We start from the raw sequence: 17,980 nt of genomic DNA on the forward strand, positions 1-17,980 counted from the left end.
AGACCAGAGTTGACAGAGCCCTGGACTTAGTTCCATGAGTGGCTCAATAATGTTCCTTCCATCTCTCCATCTGGCATCCTTAGCATATTAGATGGGATGGGCTAGGATATGCTGCGCTAACAGACCCAATTCCAGCGTCTTTATGAGGAAAAAGTATATTTTTACTCATGCGACATGTCCATGGCGGGGCACTATCTTTACTAACTGCAGAGTTCTCCTTCCTGTGGTCACTTACAGGTTGACAAAGCCAGTGCCACACAGCCCACTGCTGACTGCCATGCCAGAAGAAAATGAGGACTCTAGCGTGTCTTGAAGCAGTGATTAGATGCTCTGCTTCAGAAATAACACACATCGTTTTTGCTCCCGATTTGTTGACCAGTGGTACTACGTTACTCTTCCCTCCTACTCACAAATAAGCCAGGAACTGCAATTCTACTCTATGCATGGAAGGCAGAGATATTCAGTGAGCAGCAATAATGACTATCAAACCGAAGATGAACTGAAACTAATGACTGGTGTCTGGCTTACCCTCACCTTCCCCCACCCCAAGGTCATAACATCCACAGAAACAACATTCAAAAAAGTAGAGGGATTACCACTATTTTTAATAGCAAAGAAAATTTCCCCTTGCTTCGTATTGTCCAGAACTGGATCGCATGTTCATTCTTAACCAATCACTAGCAAGGGGAATGGGATTCTTATGGTTGGCTCAGGCCAACTGGGATCAGTCTTCTACAGCCAGGGATTGGGTGGCTTTCTCCTGAGTTTATGGGCTGTCTGAAGTTGATATAGGTGTTGAAAGAGATGATTCTTCTCCGTCACTTTTTAATGAATCAAATCCACAAGAGAAAGACACTTCCACATGGTCAACAGTTCAGGTACTGAAGCTAGAAGGAGAAAGTAGGGAAATGGATGTCAGTAGGCAACCAACCTGGTATAGTACAAAGGGCAAATCGGGAGGACTAGAAGCGTCAATAAGTATAGTGTACTGTAGTAAGGGTTGGAATGAATAAACCCTAAGATCCTACCTAACTCTGAGATACCATTGTTTTCTTTGAGTTTGTTGACACCACCATCTATAAGCACAGGGGTTCAGAAAAGATTTGTGGGTGAAATGGACTAAGGAACCAAAGCAATTTACTTTATTCAGATCCACTGATCAAATCTTGGAGTCCATATGAGCAAGACACATTTGTACCCATTGCTAGGAAGCGCCCAGATATATGGAATAGGCAATTCTGGAATAAGGAAGGGGAGGTGAAAGCTCAGGAAGAGGAAAGAAAGAGAGTGACTTAAAAACTGCATGTAGTATGAGGGTAAAGAAAATGTTCTTATGATTGCCAGACAAATATGCCTATGTTGTGATTTTCAAATTTATATAGTCTTATCTGCACTCCTGAGCTTGAAACCCTTGTGCTGAACAGCTCCACTTAGAGCTCTTAAAGGCACTTCAACACGACCATCGCTAACGTGGTCCTGAACCTGCCTGCTCTTTTAACCGGGCTGGTCATCTCCACTACAGGCACCAACTACGAGTAACCCACTTCATCCCTTCGTCACCTCTTTCCTGGATTATCTAAATGGCTTCCATATTGCTCTCCTCCCATCCCATGTTCCTTACTCCAGTTGATTTAGAGATCCAGTGAATGTGTAAATCTGACAGTGTCTTCCCCTTGAGTAAAATCCACCACCAATTCCCCATCAACTGTAGAATAAATTCAAGTTCTTTGGCAGGGGATACAATGCCCTTCTGCCAGCTTTAATTGGAAGACTTCCTCAGAGTTTATGCTCAACTGCTGTATCCCCTGCTCATATAGCCTCACCACTTGGTGTCTTTCTGGTTTTGCTAATAACGTTTCCTCTTCAGAGAGTATCCTTCCCCTCTTGTTTGCTGTATTAACTCTTAATCATTCTTCAAGATTCTGCTCATTACCTCACTGAGAAAGTTGCTCTTGACCCCGACCTTTCCCCTCCAGGGCTAGGCTGGGTGCCTGTTATTTGAGAGCACGCTGTGCCCACCTTTATCATGGGACATATATGGTAATCATTTGTTTATCTGTCCCCCTGATGGTCTACAAGCTCCCCCTCCTTGAGGAAAGGAACTGTCTTATTCAACTTTTATTTCAGCACTTACCACCGTGCCTGGTGGAGGGTAGGCACTAGATAAATATTTGTCGAACAGAATCATTAAGAAAGGGTGGCAGCAGAAGCTGAGGGAACGGGAGGAAGTGCAGAGGACTAGGGAGGAGTTGGTGAGGGATGGATCAGAAAGATAAGAGCAAGAGGGGAGTTGCCAGGGGTCTTGGTGCACCTCCCATCCTAGGATGGAGATCTCCCTCCTGTGCCTTGGAATCTCGGTTCCAGCTCCCGTGTGTCCATTCTGGAGTTCCAAAAAGAGGCGCTCTGCCTTTCCGGCACAGGGGATCCTTGGTTTGGGTCACGCATGAGTGGGACTGAGTGGACAGCCTTGGGGACAATCTTTACCGCCCAGTCCACACTCTCACAACCTGTCCCCTGCCTTCAACTTCAGCTTGCTGGGCACTTACTTGCTCACAAGTCCAGGACAGAAGGCAGAATTTTGGCAGTGGCCACTGCTTTTTGTTTTAATTTCCCGCGCCTGCTCCAACAGACACATGCCAAAGATGATTACCACTCCCCTTGGGTGGCCTCATGCCTTTGAAAGTTAGACCCAGGCCTCCTTTCCACAGACCCAACCAGCAACCATACAGGGACACATCCCTTCTGCACCCACCTCCCGTCAGCCACAGCACAGGGATTTCAAAGCCGAGTCTTAGAGGCTCAGGCAGCTTTTCTGACTCTGCCCCAGCGCTCTGGAAAAAGTCTCAGAAAGAAGAAATAAGAGGTGCCACCCACCGCTGGGCTGGGGCTGTCTCGCGCCTGTGTGCATGCTGAAGGCAGGGTGGGGAGCAGAGCGCAAAAGGGGAAGAGAGTGTAGGCCCTGCTTGCTGGTAGCCAAATGACGTCCAACATGCCACTTGACCCCTGGTCTCAGTTTAGGAACCTGTAGCAATGGGTTAGACCTCTTCCCTCCACTGTGAGCATCACCACTAGGGAGAAGCAAAGGCTTGCAGAAACTCCAACTCAGGCTTCGGCAGCGCACAGCTCAGGAGTCGGGTAGGGTGGGACCAGCCGCGAGGGCTGGACGGGGCAAAGGCAGCGGAGGTTTGGCCCCGCCGCGGGCTGGCTCCGGAGGGGACACTGCCGCCCTCCTCCTGGCCCCGTCTTTGCCCGCCTGGTTCGCCGTGTTGATTAACGGATGTCCTGGGTTTTGGTGACGCGGAGCTTCAAGTGCCGCGAGGACGGGGAAGCAAAGAGGAGCCCCCCTCCTCCCGGGCACCCAGGCGTGTAGACGTGGGCGGCGGTGAGCGGCTGCCCTCCCATCCCCTCCCCTCCCCTCTGCTCCCCTCCCCTCGCGGCGCTCCCGTGTGTGCGGATGTGTGAGTGCGTGTGTCTCCCTCGCTCCCTCTCGCACTCGCTCCGGCACTAGTGCAGGCGGCGAGCCGGCGGCTCCCGGCTGGCTCGCTCGCTCCGGCCGCTGCGCTCCCGCCTCGCCGCCGCCGCCGCCGCCTCTGCAGTCGCAGCCGGGCATGGTGAGTGGGTGAGTGAGTGAGTGAGTCCAGCCGCCGCGCGCTCACCCCGCTGCCGCCCGACCCCAGCCGCCGCCGGCTCCGTCCCGGGCAGCCAGCCGGCGGCGGGAGCGCGCGGCGGGGCCGGGCAGCCGGGGGCTCGGGCGGCCCGTGCGCCCTCGGTGGCCGGCGCGCAGGGCCGCCGGGGCCCGTCTCGGGAGCGGGTTCCGCGCCCCTCCCGGCCCGGAGCCCCGCTCCTCGAGGGCTGCGCGCTCCCTCCCCGCCCGGCGCTCCCCTCCCGCCCCCGGGAGTGCCCGTCGCCCCACCCCGTGACCGGCTCCCGTCTTGTCCCGCAGGACCCGCCCGGACGGGACCACGCCGCCGCCGCCGCCGCCCGGAGCCGCGCTTCGGGTCCTGCTTGAGCCGAGCCGCGCGCGGGGCCTCCGCCGCCGGCGGGGGATGGGGCTGCCCGGGAGGCGCGCCGAGCCCGCAGGGGGAGCGCGGAGCCGGCGCGCAGCGTGAGAGCCCGAGCAGCCGGCGCCGGGCCGGTCCGTGCGCACCGCGCGCCGCCGCCGCCGCCGCCCGCGCCTCGATGGCGCCATCGCCCCGGCGCCGCTGACCGCCCCGCGCCCCCAGCCCGGCCCGCGAGGCTGCCCTCGGAGCCCGGCCGGCGAGGGAGCGGCCTGCCACGGAAGCTTCCCCGCGCCCTCCCGCCCGGCCCCGCCATGGCGCTGCGGCGCCTCCTGCTGCTGCTGCTGCTGCTCTCGCTGGAGTCCCTGGACCTGCTGCCCGGCGCCCACGGCGCCCGCGGCCGCGCCGCCAACCGGACCCTGAGCGCCGGCGCCGCTGCCGTCGGGGGCCGGCGGCCCGGGGGCGCCCTGGCCCGGGGCGGCCGCGAGCTGAACGGCACCGCCCGGGCGCCCGGCGTCCCGGAGGCGGGGAGCCGGCGGGGACAGCCCGCGGCGGCGGTGGCAGCGGCCAGCGCGGCCGTCACCTACGAGACGTGCTGGGGCTACTACGACGTGAGCGGCCAGTACGACAAGGAGTTCGAGTGTAACAACAGCGAGAGCGGCTACCTGTACTGCTGCGGCACCTGCTACTACCGCTTCTGCTGCAAGAAGCGCCACGAGAAGCTGGACCAGCGCCAGTGCACCAACTACCAGAGCCCGGTGTGGGTGCAGACGCCCAGTACCAAGGTGGTTTCGCCGGGGCCCGAGAACAAGTACGACCCGGAGAAGGACAAGACCAACTTCACCGTCTACATCACCTGCGGGGTGATCGCCTTCGTCATCGTGGCCGGCGTCTTCGCCAAGGTCTCCTATGACAAGGCCCACCGCCCTCCGCGGGAGATGAACATCCACAGGTGAGAGCGGCCCCCTGGCGCCCGCCCCCGATCTCCCCGTGGCCTCACCCCTCTTAACATGTTTCCTTGTCCTCTTCACTCTTGGCATCACCTCCTCTCTCTCCCGACTCTCTCTTAGTCGGTTTCACCCTCGCTTCTTTTACATGAAATAAATCAGAGCCTTCTTTTTCCTCTTCATTTCTTCCGAACCTGAAAGCATGCTTTGGGGGTAGGGGGATTTACAAGGCAAAGTAAGTTGGATCGGTCGAGTCCCTGAAGTTTGAGAATTTTACCAATTCTGTAATCCTGGATGGGGATTTAGGGTTCAGTTTTCATGGCATGTGGGCACTTCGGTGTAGGCTCTTACTGCATTTGGTTTCTGAGTCAGACCAGAGCTTATCTTCAACATAGGAAATTGACCAATGTTGGAACCTCGCTGGAAAGAGTACCAAGTGATTTAGTGTAAACTGCATGGTGTTAGCGATGAGGGTGATAAAGGAAGGATGCCTCCTGGGGGAAGAAGGAATAAAGATTTATCCGTTCCGTGTTGACCAAGGGCAGATGGTGTCTCTTCATTGCGTCCTGCTGAGTGGGATGCTTATCTTTCCTGCTGAGACTGGAGGACTTGTTCTTTTAAACCTTGTAGGCAGAACTCTTCTGAGTTCACACTTCTTGCTGTGTTAAACCTGGTGGGCATCTTGCATTAGGGAGGCGTGGGGACTGCCTCCTATCAAAACTTGTGCCAGGAGCTCAAATATCGTAGTCCATGCTTCCACCCTGACTGCCGCCCACCCCACCGCCCTAGCTCCTGGGGAGCCCTTTGGGAAGTCAAAGCTGAGAGAACAGGAAACCAGCCTCTCTTTTACAACTCTGGGAATGATGCACTCAGAAGATGCAAAGTTAGCTCTGCTTCTGTCCCCTCGTGATGATGAATGGCTGGACCTGGTTCAACAAAGTCCTTTCAGGGAACAAACCCTGCCCCAGAAAATGCCTCCATTTCTGGCACGTGGTGTGGGCACTACCCTGGTAACCGTGACCACCCCCCAGAGCAGTCCCGCTTCTGAGTGCGCCCAGCGGGCCCCTCCCTGAGCCATACGCCTTTCATCCCCACACTCTGCTTGTTATCCTTCTGGCCTGAAAACCTCTTCCCTCGCTGCTGGGGACATAATCACCTGTACCTCGATGAAGAGAGAGAAAGGCAGATAGAAATTTCTGGACATGATGTGTTTTTTCCCCTTGATACTGTGGATGTTGAGAAAAGATCATATTCCCTGGCAGGTTTCATTGAGTCAGATCCTCAAAGTGTGGATACTTTAATACTGACAAACTCAGGTGTTAGAACTGGGTGCTTCCAAAAGGAGACCCGTTTATAATTCTCACTCATCACCCTAAAGTGCCACACACTTCCTTTTACCCCCATCTTATCTCTCAGGTAGTGTGTCTGTGCCTGGACCGGTCCTCGGAACTGATGGAGAAATTGTGACACATGGTCTGTGGTCAATCCCAGCCTTCAAATGCAGAGGGCAGGTGGGATGGAGAGTAAAATAGGGACAGGACACTCCCTCCTTTGGGTCTTGTCTGGCGAAGAAGTCTCTCTCTTGGCTCACTATGGAAAGCAGAGAAGGAATGCCTATGGGCAGGCACCTTCCTGACACACATGTACCTGGTCCATATCGTCTCTCTACCTCTGTCTCCAGGCCCAGAGGGTTGTCTGCCTTTTCCTGTGGTCCTGGCCTCTCATCACCTTCCACTCTGGCCATGGCCTCCTGCTGATTGATTCTCACAAACCTTTCTTTGAGTTTCTCTCTTCCTTGAGCCATTGTTCTCTACACTCTAAGAGGGAGCTGCCCCCTGCCCTAACCTTGCCACCTGCCACTGAGTTTATTCATCATCACCTGGGAGGATATTGATGGTCTTTGGATGCCGGGCATTGGCCTGTGTTCTATTGGCTTGTGACATTGGAGATGTCCCTGTCCCTCTTGGTGTTTTCTCCGCTCCCCACCACACAGATCTCCCTAATCCCAAACTGGGGAAACTAGTTTGTGGATGAGTGCGTGGCTCAATGGTGATGCCATTGGTGCAGTTTCTCTCTTGGGTCAGGGAAGAGAGCTAACCGTGGGAAGGGGGATGAATTTCAGCCCTCAGGAAATCATGTAAATATGGGATGTTTCTCCCTCAGATTCACCTCCTGATTTTATTCAGTTCACAGCACCTCTTCCAGCAGCTGCAGTCTTGCCTCCTCAGTGCTTTGGAAGCTATCATATTGGTGCTTGTTAGGTAGGGGACAATGCCTGTCTCTGTGTTTTGTGGGGAGGGGACAGAGCATGAGAGAGCCATCTAGGATGCTCCATGAGTGACCCTGGGCAGGTCGGGAAACTTGGTTTTCAAATCTCGGTTACTCAGGCGCAACAGCATCCCGTCTCCACTTCTTCCTTCCCAGGCGTGTCAGGGTGAGTGTGCACATTGCAGGGAGCTGCTCACCGACTCCTGGGTGTGAGTCTTGCCACGACTCATCTCACTTTGCTCACACCTCAGAGGTCACTGCTTCCTGCTCTGGGGAGTTTTGTGCAGACTGTCTTTTTGGGGAATTGGGGTAGGGAAGAGGAGAGAGTGATGGAGAAGGAGATAAATATTCACACCGTAGTGGGTTTTCCCTAGGGAAAGTGGAGTAGAAGAAAGAATGTTGACCCTTCAGAGGTCAACCGGAAGTGGGATGTGCGTTCTCTTACATATTCCTTGGAATATTCAGCAAAGACATTTCCTTTCTGAAAAGGCGAGGAGCTCATTCCAGTGGGTGATCCTCTCTGAAGATGTAGATGGGCAAGCAGAGGCTGAGTCTGAGGGAGGAGAGCTACCTCATTGAAAGGGATATTTGTGGGAGTGTTAGAAGGGATGAAAAGAAGGATGCCGCCCCAAGATCAGCCCTCTGCCTCCTCCTGGTGTTCCCAGGCTGTGGCCAGCCCTTGCCTGCCCGCCTGCCCGCCATGCGTGCATGCATTCCTGAGGGCAGGGCTCCTTTCCCGTCTCCAGCCCCTCTGGGAAGAACAGATTTGGGCTTTTCCAGAAGTGATTAGACCTTGCTATCCTGTTTCTATGTGAGAAGCCACTGTCTGTAGGGGGAATGATCAGCTCTCGGGTGCTTCTCACAGATGAGTAAAGTCATACTCAGCTAGACACCAGGGAGGAGAAAGAGATGGCCAGAGGGACCCAGTGCTCTGTACCTGGAGGCCCTCTGGACATTGGGCCCCCTCCTTTCCCACCCAGAACCCCATTTCTCACCACACTCTCTACCTCACCTTCCCCTTACTCTCCACCTGCCCGGGCTGAGGCTCGAGCGGATGGACCGCAGGCCTGCATGGATTGTAGTGTCTCCTGATCGGTTTCTGCAATCCTTCCCAGGGGCTGTCTGTTCAGGGAGGGGCTGCCATGTTCTCCTCCCAAAGGCAGGGGCTCGGCCCAGGAGACTGGCTGCCTTTGACATTCAGTTCTGTCCCACTTGTCTCATGTTCAGACCTGTTCCTTCCTCCTCACCCTAAGTTGACTCATTAGTGTCTTGGAGATGAAAATCATTCTGCGGGAGGAGCTGTGTGGCTTCTTTTTTAAATGGCTAATTAACAGATGGGTCAGGAAGCTCTTAGGATGCTGTAGACGAGTTGGTGAAGTCAGAGCTGCCCTGGGTCCTCCCACTGCCTGCATAGGGGTGCAGGGGATGGAGGCATGTGGGGCTGGGGGAAGTGCTCAGGGTTGTGGGAAGGAAAACCTGAGCAGATGTTGTTAGGAAAAAGGAAAATTATTGGGAGGTGACCCATACAGCCGGCAAAGGGTCCTTCGTCTTTGGGTTCCTCTGCTTATTTCTAGTGGAATCAAGGGAACGCTTTGTTCCACCTTTTGTCCCTTGAGAAATTAATTACAAACCCTAAGAGCTCTGTTTTGTCCCCACAAACCACAGAACTACGGTAGCAGGACCACTTTACTGGCTGATTTAGTGAGTTCTCATCCTAGGTTCCTGGGCGGTGAATTGTCACGTCACCCCAAGACACTCCATTTTTTGAAGCACTGTGAGCTCACTATAATGAATTGGTCTAAACAGAGAGTTACATCAAATATAGCCGTTGGAAGGACACACAAAAAAATCTTGCCTTGGACTGAAGGTCTTGCATGTTTTCCATTTTCTTTACGTAAAAAAGAAACACATGTCGGGAAAGCGGTGAAATTGTGGAAGAGTTTAAGAAGGCTTATGGAGGAGGAGTTAGACACCAGGAAGACAGAGCAGAGAAGACAGCAAAAGGAGGAAGGTGATTGGGTGAGGAATGGACAGCGGTGCCCAGAGCCCGTGGTCGGTTTCTTCCTGATGCCAGTGGCAACGTGCGGTGCATTCATTCAGTGGATGAGCCCTGCTCACCTGCTGTGGGCAAGATGTGTTTCCAACTATAAAACCTTAGCCTATCAAGTGTATGTTACCTTTGACACGTGGGGCTAGCAGAGCTCATTCTTGATTTAGCAGGGGAGCCATGCAAATGCTTTTAAAAAATGTGCACTTTGACAGTTCTCCCTTGTATGTTGTCACTGTCTTCCTGTCCTCTCCTCTGCCCTGAGCCCAGAAGGCATGCACCCCTGCCCCTCTGTCCCCTCATCCAGCCCTGCCCCAGGGTCAGAGCACATTCATTTGGAGGAATCTGCTGCTAAGATACCAAGAGTTTACCCACAGTTCTAGGCTGCCAAGACACAGGTAGAGAAAAAGTCCAATTAATTGTTTTCAAGGTATTTTAATGAGAGATCAGATTGACTGTGCAGTCGATTCAAATCAATTGTGCAGGAAGCAGTGGTTAAGACAGCTGAAAAAGTGAGCTGATTGAAAGAGGTTAATTCACTAGCCCCAGACAGACGTGCCCACAGATCTGGAATAGAAGGGAACTACACCAAAAGAAGCTTCATCCTTCGTGTTCCACTGCCTGATTTCCCCAGGGCTCGGCACGATTGCCTTTAGATCTTAACTTTCTGGCTCTTTTTTGTAGTCAGTGAGCCTCCCCACTCCGTGTTGGTCCTAGTCCAGCTACCGGCTATTGGATGTCACCACTCTCCTGCTTCTCTGCCACCGTCTCCCCAATTCAGAGTCCTGCGCAATCTATTTTTGAAATTATGGTGCATTCAAGTGCATGTTGTCCTACAATTTTGGTCACGTCCCTTGACAATATACATCCTGTGGAACCACAAAATTGTGGTTTGAACTTGCTGGTGTAGAAGGAGGTGATGGAGGAGGGGGCTCTGATGGGCCTAGGTTAAGTTAATTTTTAAAATACCTTCTGCTGTAATTGTTTTCCTCTCTTCTCTGTCTTGGGACACTCCAACTCATTATTTTTCCCTGAGTCACATTTATGACCTCGTATTTCTAGCATCTTCTTTTGTAGATGTTACAGACCGGCAAGAGGGCTTGCTGGGAGGGTGGACCAGTGAAACCTCAGAAGGTCTCAGACCCCTGGTCTTGAGCAAGCTTATTTCAAACCCCATCCAGGACAGATTACTAATCTCTTCTTCTTTTTTTTATTCTTTAGAAGTAAGTGCGAAATGTTTTGAAAAGGCAGAGTAGTACTTTCTATTAGTTTGTCATCTGTTACAGAATCATAGAATTTTTATTGCAGGCGAGTCATTTAACTTAACTCCCTAATTTTATAAGTGGGGCGGCTGAAGCCCAGGGAGGCTAGATTGCCATGCCAGGGTTCCCTATCTAGTGGGTGAAGGAGCTAGGACCAGAAGCCAGGGGGCCTGCGTCCTAGGCCAGTGCTCTTGACATCGTACTGCTCAGCCTCATCTCGGCCAGTGAAAATATGTTCTGCTTTACTTTATGCACACGTTTCTTAGTCATCACCAAATAACTTTCAGATATTTAGAGATGTGAGTGACAGTTCTCCCTTCCCTTTCTTCCCTACATTTTTTTTAGCTCTTCCTCGTTCAATTTTTCCATCCACTAAAATGATTTCCGTTGATCTTCCCTGGTCCTTCCGCAGCTTCTCCACATTCCTTTGTAAAGGGCAATAACCTGATCTAAGCATAATCCTTTAATAAGATCTGAGTAATGCAGACCGTTGAAGAAGGAAAACATGGCCCAAACCAGAGTTGAGAACCAGGGCAATGGGTCGCTGAATAAAACAATGGGCAGAAATCTGTAATTAAAAATTTGGGCTGCAAATGCTTTCTGTCTCTCCCAGAGTTGGGCGGGAGTGCTGAGACCCGGCAAATCAATGGGTTTCAGCTTGGCCAGAGACCAGAGACCTCCAGGCATCCTGTGGCTGTGTGTGTGGGGGTTTCAGGTTTGTCCTCGAAGATGGCCCCCTGAATATATAGGACAGCTCTGTGAACCACAGAAACACATGCACTGCTGCCAGCCCTGCCCTTTCTCAGCTCTGGGCGGAGGTACCAACAGGGCCAAGGTGAATCCAAGGTGAGGGGTCCAGAGAAGCTTCAGGGAGGACAGCTAAGGCAGCTGGAAATTGGGGTCCAATCATTATGTGAAATGAATCTCTGTGGCCTGCAGTTTGGGACCTCTGCCTGCAATGTGGCTGATTCTTCCTCTGAAAGAACCAGGACGTACATATCCTAATGTGTTGTCCTTCTGAGCAGTCACCTTGGGAGGCTGCATGCTGATTCTTCCCTGGAAAACGTTTCCACAGTTCTGGAAGTGCTTTCAGAGCCCATGGCGTGTCATTCTGGCTTTCTGTAATGGTAGCATATTTTTATCCTCTTAGGGGAGATTTGATTCTTGTAAGCAGCCATAAGTCATGGGGCTGAGGCCGATGAATGAAAGAGGTGATTGGACCTGTTATTCATCAGAAATAAAGAGTGACTCCAGTAATGAGACCTGCTCTCCTAGGAGACCTGCTCTCCTAGGAACCACGTCAGCTGTCTCCGAAGGCAGGTGCCCAGAAGAGGCATTCTGGTGATGAATGGCAGCCCTGTGGATCCGAGCCGTGCTCTCGTGATGACCACTTTGAAGGGGCCACTCCTCGTGTGGAAAGAGAGTTACCGGCCTGAAGAAGATCAGCCCCTTGCTATATCAGTGTGTCAGGGTAGACAGTGGGGGAGTTGGGAGAGGGGGGAAAAGAAAGGAGTTGAATATGCAGAAAACAGCTCAAATAACTGCCCAGAAAGGATGAAAGAAAAAAAATGAATGTCCCACATTTCTGCGTGAGACAGTGAAGAGATAGCTCAATTTAGATTCCTAATTTGATTTTGAGAGTAAAGGGACCCAGTTTCGTTGGGATGCATGTGGCCAGGCTTGGGGTCTGTGCCCTCCCTTCTCTGCATCTGAGGCCATCGCCCCTGCAATTTGGCATTCAGATGGGGTCACCGCTTGGTCCAGACAGCCATCGATGAAGTAGAAATGTTTGCAAGCACGGGAGGAGGGGGCTTCCAGGGAGCATTCTGGTAGATTCCTGGTGTTCATTTCCTGAGCCTCTCCACGCCCCCAAATGTGCATGCATTCAGTGGGATTAATCACAGAAATGGAGCAAGCGTAGGGCCGGCGGAGTTTAAGGGCCGGTGACAAGGGGCCACCAGGTGCAGCAGCTGTTGCCAGTTCTTGCTGTTCTGTGGTTGGGGAAGCAGCAGGCTGTGCTGCTGTGGGTGGGATGGCATTCCTTCTCAATCAGGACTTAGTGGGTAGAGAGGGACTGGGCAATGGTGTGGCACCCACTGTGTGGGCTGGGGCAGACCCTTTCACCCTGCTGACCCCCTAAAGGGCACTCTTGGACACTCTCGGAGGAGTCAGTCCTCCTCTGTGGCTGGGGAGCCCCCTGGTCTCTGCTCAAGCGACAGGAACGGGGGAGCTCTGTCTCCCAGCAGCTTACACAACCCAATCACGTATACAACCCCAAAAGCCAGCTTTGAGGAGGACCTCAGATCTCACTTAGATGAGGCCTCAAGGTCACATAGATGGAGCAGGGAGGGTGATAGAGAAACCCTCATAGAGCTCCCATTCCCCAGGGCTTGCTGTGTACCCGACACCCTGCTAAGCGCTTGACACACATTGTCTCCCTGCATCCTTCCATCACCCTCTGCAATGAGTGCCCATTTAACAGACGAGGAAGTCATCTCAAAGAGGCTTAGTAACTTGCCCAAGGTTGCACAGCTAGGAGATTGCCCTTCTGCACCTCCTTTGGGGGCCCACAGGGCAGCTGGCTCTCACCTTCCTGGATGTAAGTGGGTCATGGATGCCCAGATTACTTGAGAAAGCAAAGACCCACCTGCCCATGCGCAGGACCAGTTATCACAGTGAGGGATGGGAGGATACCTGACCTATGGATCAGGTCCTGCAGAACTGGGTTGGTGGCCCTGGCTCACACTGCATGCAGGGCACGAAGGCGCCAGGGTGGTGAAAGGGCTCTTTTTCCAGATGGATTATATTGGCTAAGGATAGTGAAGGCACTACAGAGAAGATGCAAAAAAACCAAAAATGAAACAAAATACCCTGACTTTAAGTGAGGAAAAAGAAAAACCACCCAAACCTTTACAGTATTGAAAGAACCCCGCGGCAGTTCTGCACGAGTCCTAGCTCCTGAGAGTGACAGGGGCGCTGGAGAAAAGAAGTGGTTTGGGGGCGAGAGGGTGGGCCTCGGCCATCCCTAGTTTTAATTACTGAGACATACAGCTCACAAAGAGCTCCATTCATCACAGGTCCCCTCCCTGCCCCATTTGTAACATCCAGCACTGTGCACACAAGGCAGAATTTCAGCCAGCTCACTTCTGCTTCCCTGCTCTAGTTTGTTCTTTTCCTGTTTCGATTCTTCAGCCATACTTTCCAATTCCTCGCTCTTCTGCCATGTTTCTCTGTCACTTGTGCCTGCACACCTGCTGTCCTGAAAGGCACATGGAAAGGAAGGAATCCCAGAAGCCCTTGGAGCCGTGGGCTTCACTCTCAAGCTGCGGTCATCATGGTCAGTGGGGGTGGTCGTGACCATGGTGGTGGTCAGTGGCAGGCTCATGCTCTGGGGTCTGCAGCCCCGGGGGGGGGGGTCCCTGACCAGGGCATTCACCTGATTAGGGTGGGTGTGGGAACCGTTTCCCTCGCTCTCCTCAGGAACATGGAGTTCCTGAGTGCTATTTCAGCCCCTAGCTTGGCTTATACTCTGTCCTGGTCAGAGGGGCAGGAGAACCCTTGATCCTCTTTGCCCAGAGCTGCTGTCCCCATCTCAAGACCCACGGAGGCTGAGTTCCAACCAAGGCTCTGGGAGGCTAGCACCTTGGCTCTGTTCCCCGGTGTTCAGGGAGAGGAGCCACTGCTGTCTGCAGGCTTCGCAAACACTCTCATTATTCCTTGCTTTTTTGGCATTTGGTCTTGTGTACTGTTCCCATTAGCTCCGGCATTAAAGTCTCATTACTTAGGACATCTGTCCTCTGGCCATATTCGTGGTTCTCTTAGCCAAATGTCCTGGGGAGTATGCTTTCCACCCAGACAGTCACCTCTTCCCTCTTCTTTTGGTCTTGAACCCCGAGAGGACATCCTGGGGTGAGGAGGAGTGGCTGTTCATTTTAGGTGGCATCTGAGAGTTTGTTCCAGAGCCCATCTGTCCTCTCCTTTCTGAGGTCCTGAGAATACAGACTCTCGCTGTCATCCCCAGGGGTCGGGCAGAGAGGGGGCCGAACCCCATTAAAGCAAAGAAGTTATTGCCAGGAGAGCTTTTCCCCGAGTCCTAGGATCGCCTCAGATCAGACCAGTAGGGAACTCTGGCTTCAGTCACCTGACTTCTGGGCAGCTTTGTCTGAGGGTAGGCTCAGGTTAACCCACCTCCCTGAAATGACAGGGCAGGGGGCCCAGCCCAAGTGCCGAGGCTGCTCCAGAACTTGCAGAAGAATCTGGATTCCAGCCTCCTTGTTGGACTATCAGTTGGCCCTCTCTGACTTTTTACTGCATCCTGAGAAATTTGCCTCAACTTTCCCAGGGATGGTATCCCATAGGCTTGGAAGGTTCTCCACGCTGTGGGAAATTACACAGCTTTTCTGTTCTCAGATAATCAACAGCCGGCTTCTTACCCACCTCCGTGCCAGCGCCTCGTCCCCCGCCCTCAAGTATTTGCAAAGAGAATCGGGTCTTTTAGCAGAGGATCTGTCGCTTCTCTCTCTCTCTTTTAAGTTACATCATTAAAGTGTTTCTTCTTGTTCCTTTCCACGTCTTTGTCCACGGTCGCTTCTCTCTCCATCTGTCTTTCTTTTGATTCCTCCTCTCTTCTGTGGAGTCGTGTCCCGTTCCTCTCTCCCTCCACTTCTCCTTCTTGAACTTGTCCTGCTGTAACTTCGTTAAATGACATCTATTCAGACTCTGCTAATTCAAAATTTACCCAAATTGGACTTGGGCAAAGTTGTTTTTCTCTTCTCCGTCTGATAAAAAGCTGTGATGAACAGATTAAATAGTTCAGACAAGCCTGCAGAGATTGTGCAGGCCACATACACCATGCAGAAGGGCAGATTGTTTCCAAGCAGGCTCTTCCGTAGACAATTCGCATGCTAATTACAAATCATTCTTATCTATTCAATAAAGTAGCTCTCCAAAGATCAAATTTTTTTTTAGCCTAGTTTGTAATCCTGCAATGGCCAGGAAGCAGTAAAAATGCATTTCCGTTGAAGTGTTTTATAATTTTCATGTCTGTATCATTGATTGGGATTAGCCTGCCCCCATTTTTGCTGAATTAGTGATGCTTGACTGTTGGCTGCTTTGAATTCCCTTTTTAATCCCCTCTGGGGGCTCCTGCTAATTTCCCCGCTTCCTGTTTCTTTTCTTTTGTATTTCACTGAATTTTTAGAATCCAGAAACTCTCTCTTTCAGCTTTGAGAACTCTGTTAGGAATTATGGCAGCAGGCCAGGGCCTCATCCCCTCTTGCCATGAGGATGACCAGCTGGGCACGAGAAGTTGGCAACCTAGAGGCAGATTTAGGACAACGTCTCTGGGGGATAAGACGATGGTGAGCTCTATCTTTGCTCCCTCTGTTCTTTCTCAAATACCTGTTCCTGCCTAAGGAGCCTGCTCGTGCATCACTGTCCCCAATACCACTGTTTGGATTGAGGAGATGGCATCACACCTACCGTGGGACGAGACAGGATGCACTTAGCACCCAGCCCCTTATAGAAAAGAACTGTGATCTTCTTCCCTCTGCCTGCTTATCTGGCTTTCAAGGGACACCTAGCAAAGCCCCCTTTCTCTCACTTTTGGAGGTTGTCATCCATCTTTCCCTGCCTTAGAGCATTTCCTGGGAGTTGAGATAGGAGGCAGGCTAATCCTAGCTTCTGTCACTTTCTGTCCCCATGACCTTGGAGAATCCCTTGGCCCCGTTCTGGTCCATTAGCCAAGCTATAGGATGTGGGCTATCAAGCTGTGGAGGTTTGTTCTTCTCTGACCCATTCTGATCTCAGCCCACCTGGGAGGTTTGGGAAAACAGAGTCTACATCTGTACTTTCAAATGCAATAGCCCTAGGGTGTGGGGGAAAAATGCATTTTTCTTGCGCACTCCATTCAGATAAGAATGCTGTCTGCAAATGGCCTCATGAGAATGCTTGGTTTTAGCGTCTTAAATTCATAGAATCTCTTGGTTGAAAGGGACTCATGAAGTGTTTTTGTGCCTCTGCCTCTGGGCACCAGATCTACCTCCTCTTCCGCTCAGGCCGCTAGAGCTGGGGCTCCCCCTACACCTAGAGCCAGTTCATTCTATTCTTAAGATGCAATTCCAGTTAATTCTCATGGGGAATTGACTTCCATCTTTGACTTCTCAGCCATGAGGTCTGGCCACTGTAGCAACCCAGAGGGAATGTATCCTTTCATCTGTAAGAGAAGAAGACATCCCTGTGAAGACAGCAGTCAAGGCCCCCTTCAATCTTCCTTTCTTCTGGACAGACATCCCTGGTTACAAGTCTGTTTCTCACAGGACGTGGTTTCACGTCTTCATGCTGTACAAAGTTTGTCCACATAGAAAAGGGGTTGTAATTCTATAGTAAAATCCCAAGTGATGTTGCCAAGAGCACCATGTGGGTTTCAGTCATTCAAACACAATTTAAATATCTAAAGATTTCTTTTGGGAAATTGGTCAGTCTCCAGCCCTAGGCACCAATCCATCTCCCCACCATGCTGTCAAGAGGGATGTCAAGAGGACACGTGCGTGTGCCTGTTTTTTCACACCTCTGTTCTAGTACCTGGAGCAGTGCCTGGCACAGAGTAGGTGCTCAGTAAATATGACTGATGAATGAATGACTCAATTAATTAAGGTGGGGGGAGCTGGGTGGTCTTTTTTTGTGTATTCCACCTTTCTGAAGGTTGCATTGATGTGAAGGTACTTGTGCTTGGAAATGACAATAATGTTTATAATTTTTTAAAGAAGGAAGGAAGGAAAAAAAGGAAGAAAGAAAAGATGGAAAAGGAGAGGGAGGAAGATCAAAGGAAAAAAATAACTGAATCCTTTCTTGAAAATGTTGCCCTGGCCAGTTTGTTCCATTTGCCCTTTGACGCCCCAATAGAATCTTGGTTTCTTTTGCTCCCGATGTGACTCCCTTTGCTTTTCCATGGGTCTTTATCTTGATGCTTCCTTGCATGTGGTGGAAGCACAGTTTTTGATGGCCTTGCAGAAAGGAACAGACAGACACTCTCTTGGTGCTTGGCTCGCAAACTCCCAGTTCAGAGTTCAGCGAAAACTGGTGTGTGGCCATATGCATTCCCGTCCTTAGGCCTGAGAGGAAAATATGGGATGTGGGTGGTCCCTGCCAGGATGACCCTTGGTCACAGGTGCGCCATGTGGTTCAGTCTCCACCCCAGAAGTTTTGCCTGTCTGGCATTGTCGAGTCAGTCCTCCAAGACCCCCCCCTTCCCCCTCTACTTTTGTTCTGATCCTATAGGCTGAGCCTGTGTAGACACTAGGAGGTTGAATTTAGATTTATTTATTAATCAAATATTTATATAGTGTTTACTAGGTGCCAGGTTCTGTTCTAAGTGCTCTACAAATATTAACTCATGTAATCTTCATACTAACCCTAAGAGGTAGACATAACCCTTGGCCTTATTTTTTCAATGAGGAC

The 17,980-nt window shown here is 51.7% G+C and overlaps 1 protein-coding gene across 4 annotated transcripts in view; it reads left to right on the forward strand.

Annotated features, from left to right (window-relative positions):
* Window positions 1-4,027: 4,027 nt before the first annotated feature.
* Window positions 4,028-17,980, forward strand: part of SHISA6 (shisa family member 6) — a 288,708-nt gene continuing 274,755 nt past the window's right edge. The window contains exon 1 of one of the 4 annotated variants that reach the window (XM_023653508.2): window positions 4,028-4,950. In XM_023653508.2, the coding sequence (XP_023509276.1) occupies window positions 4,313-4,950 (638 nt within the window). In that variant the 5' untranslated portion in view covers window positions 4,028-4,312. The remainder of the gene's footprint in view (window positions 4,951-17,980) is intronic. The other 3 variants (XM_070226572.1, XM_023653510.2, XM_023653509.2) reach the window with 3 other exon arrangements.

This window comes from Equus caballus, chromosome 11 (genome assembly GCF_041296265.1).
Source record: "Equus caballus isolate H_3958 breed thoroughbred chromosome 11, TB-T2T, whole genome shotgun sequence".
NCBI classification, from domain to species: Eukaryota; Metazoa; Chordata; class Mammalia; order Perissodactyla; family Equidae; genus Equus; species Equus caballus.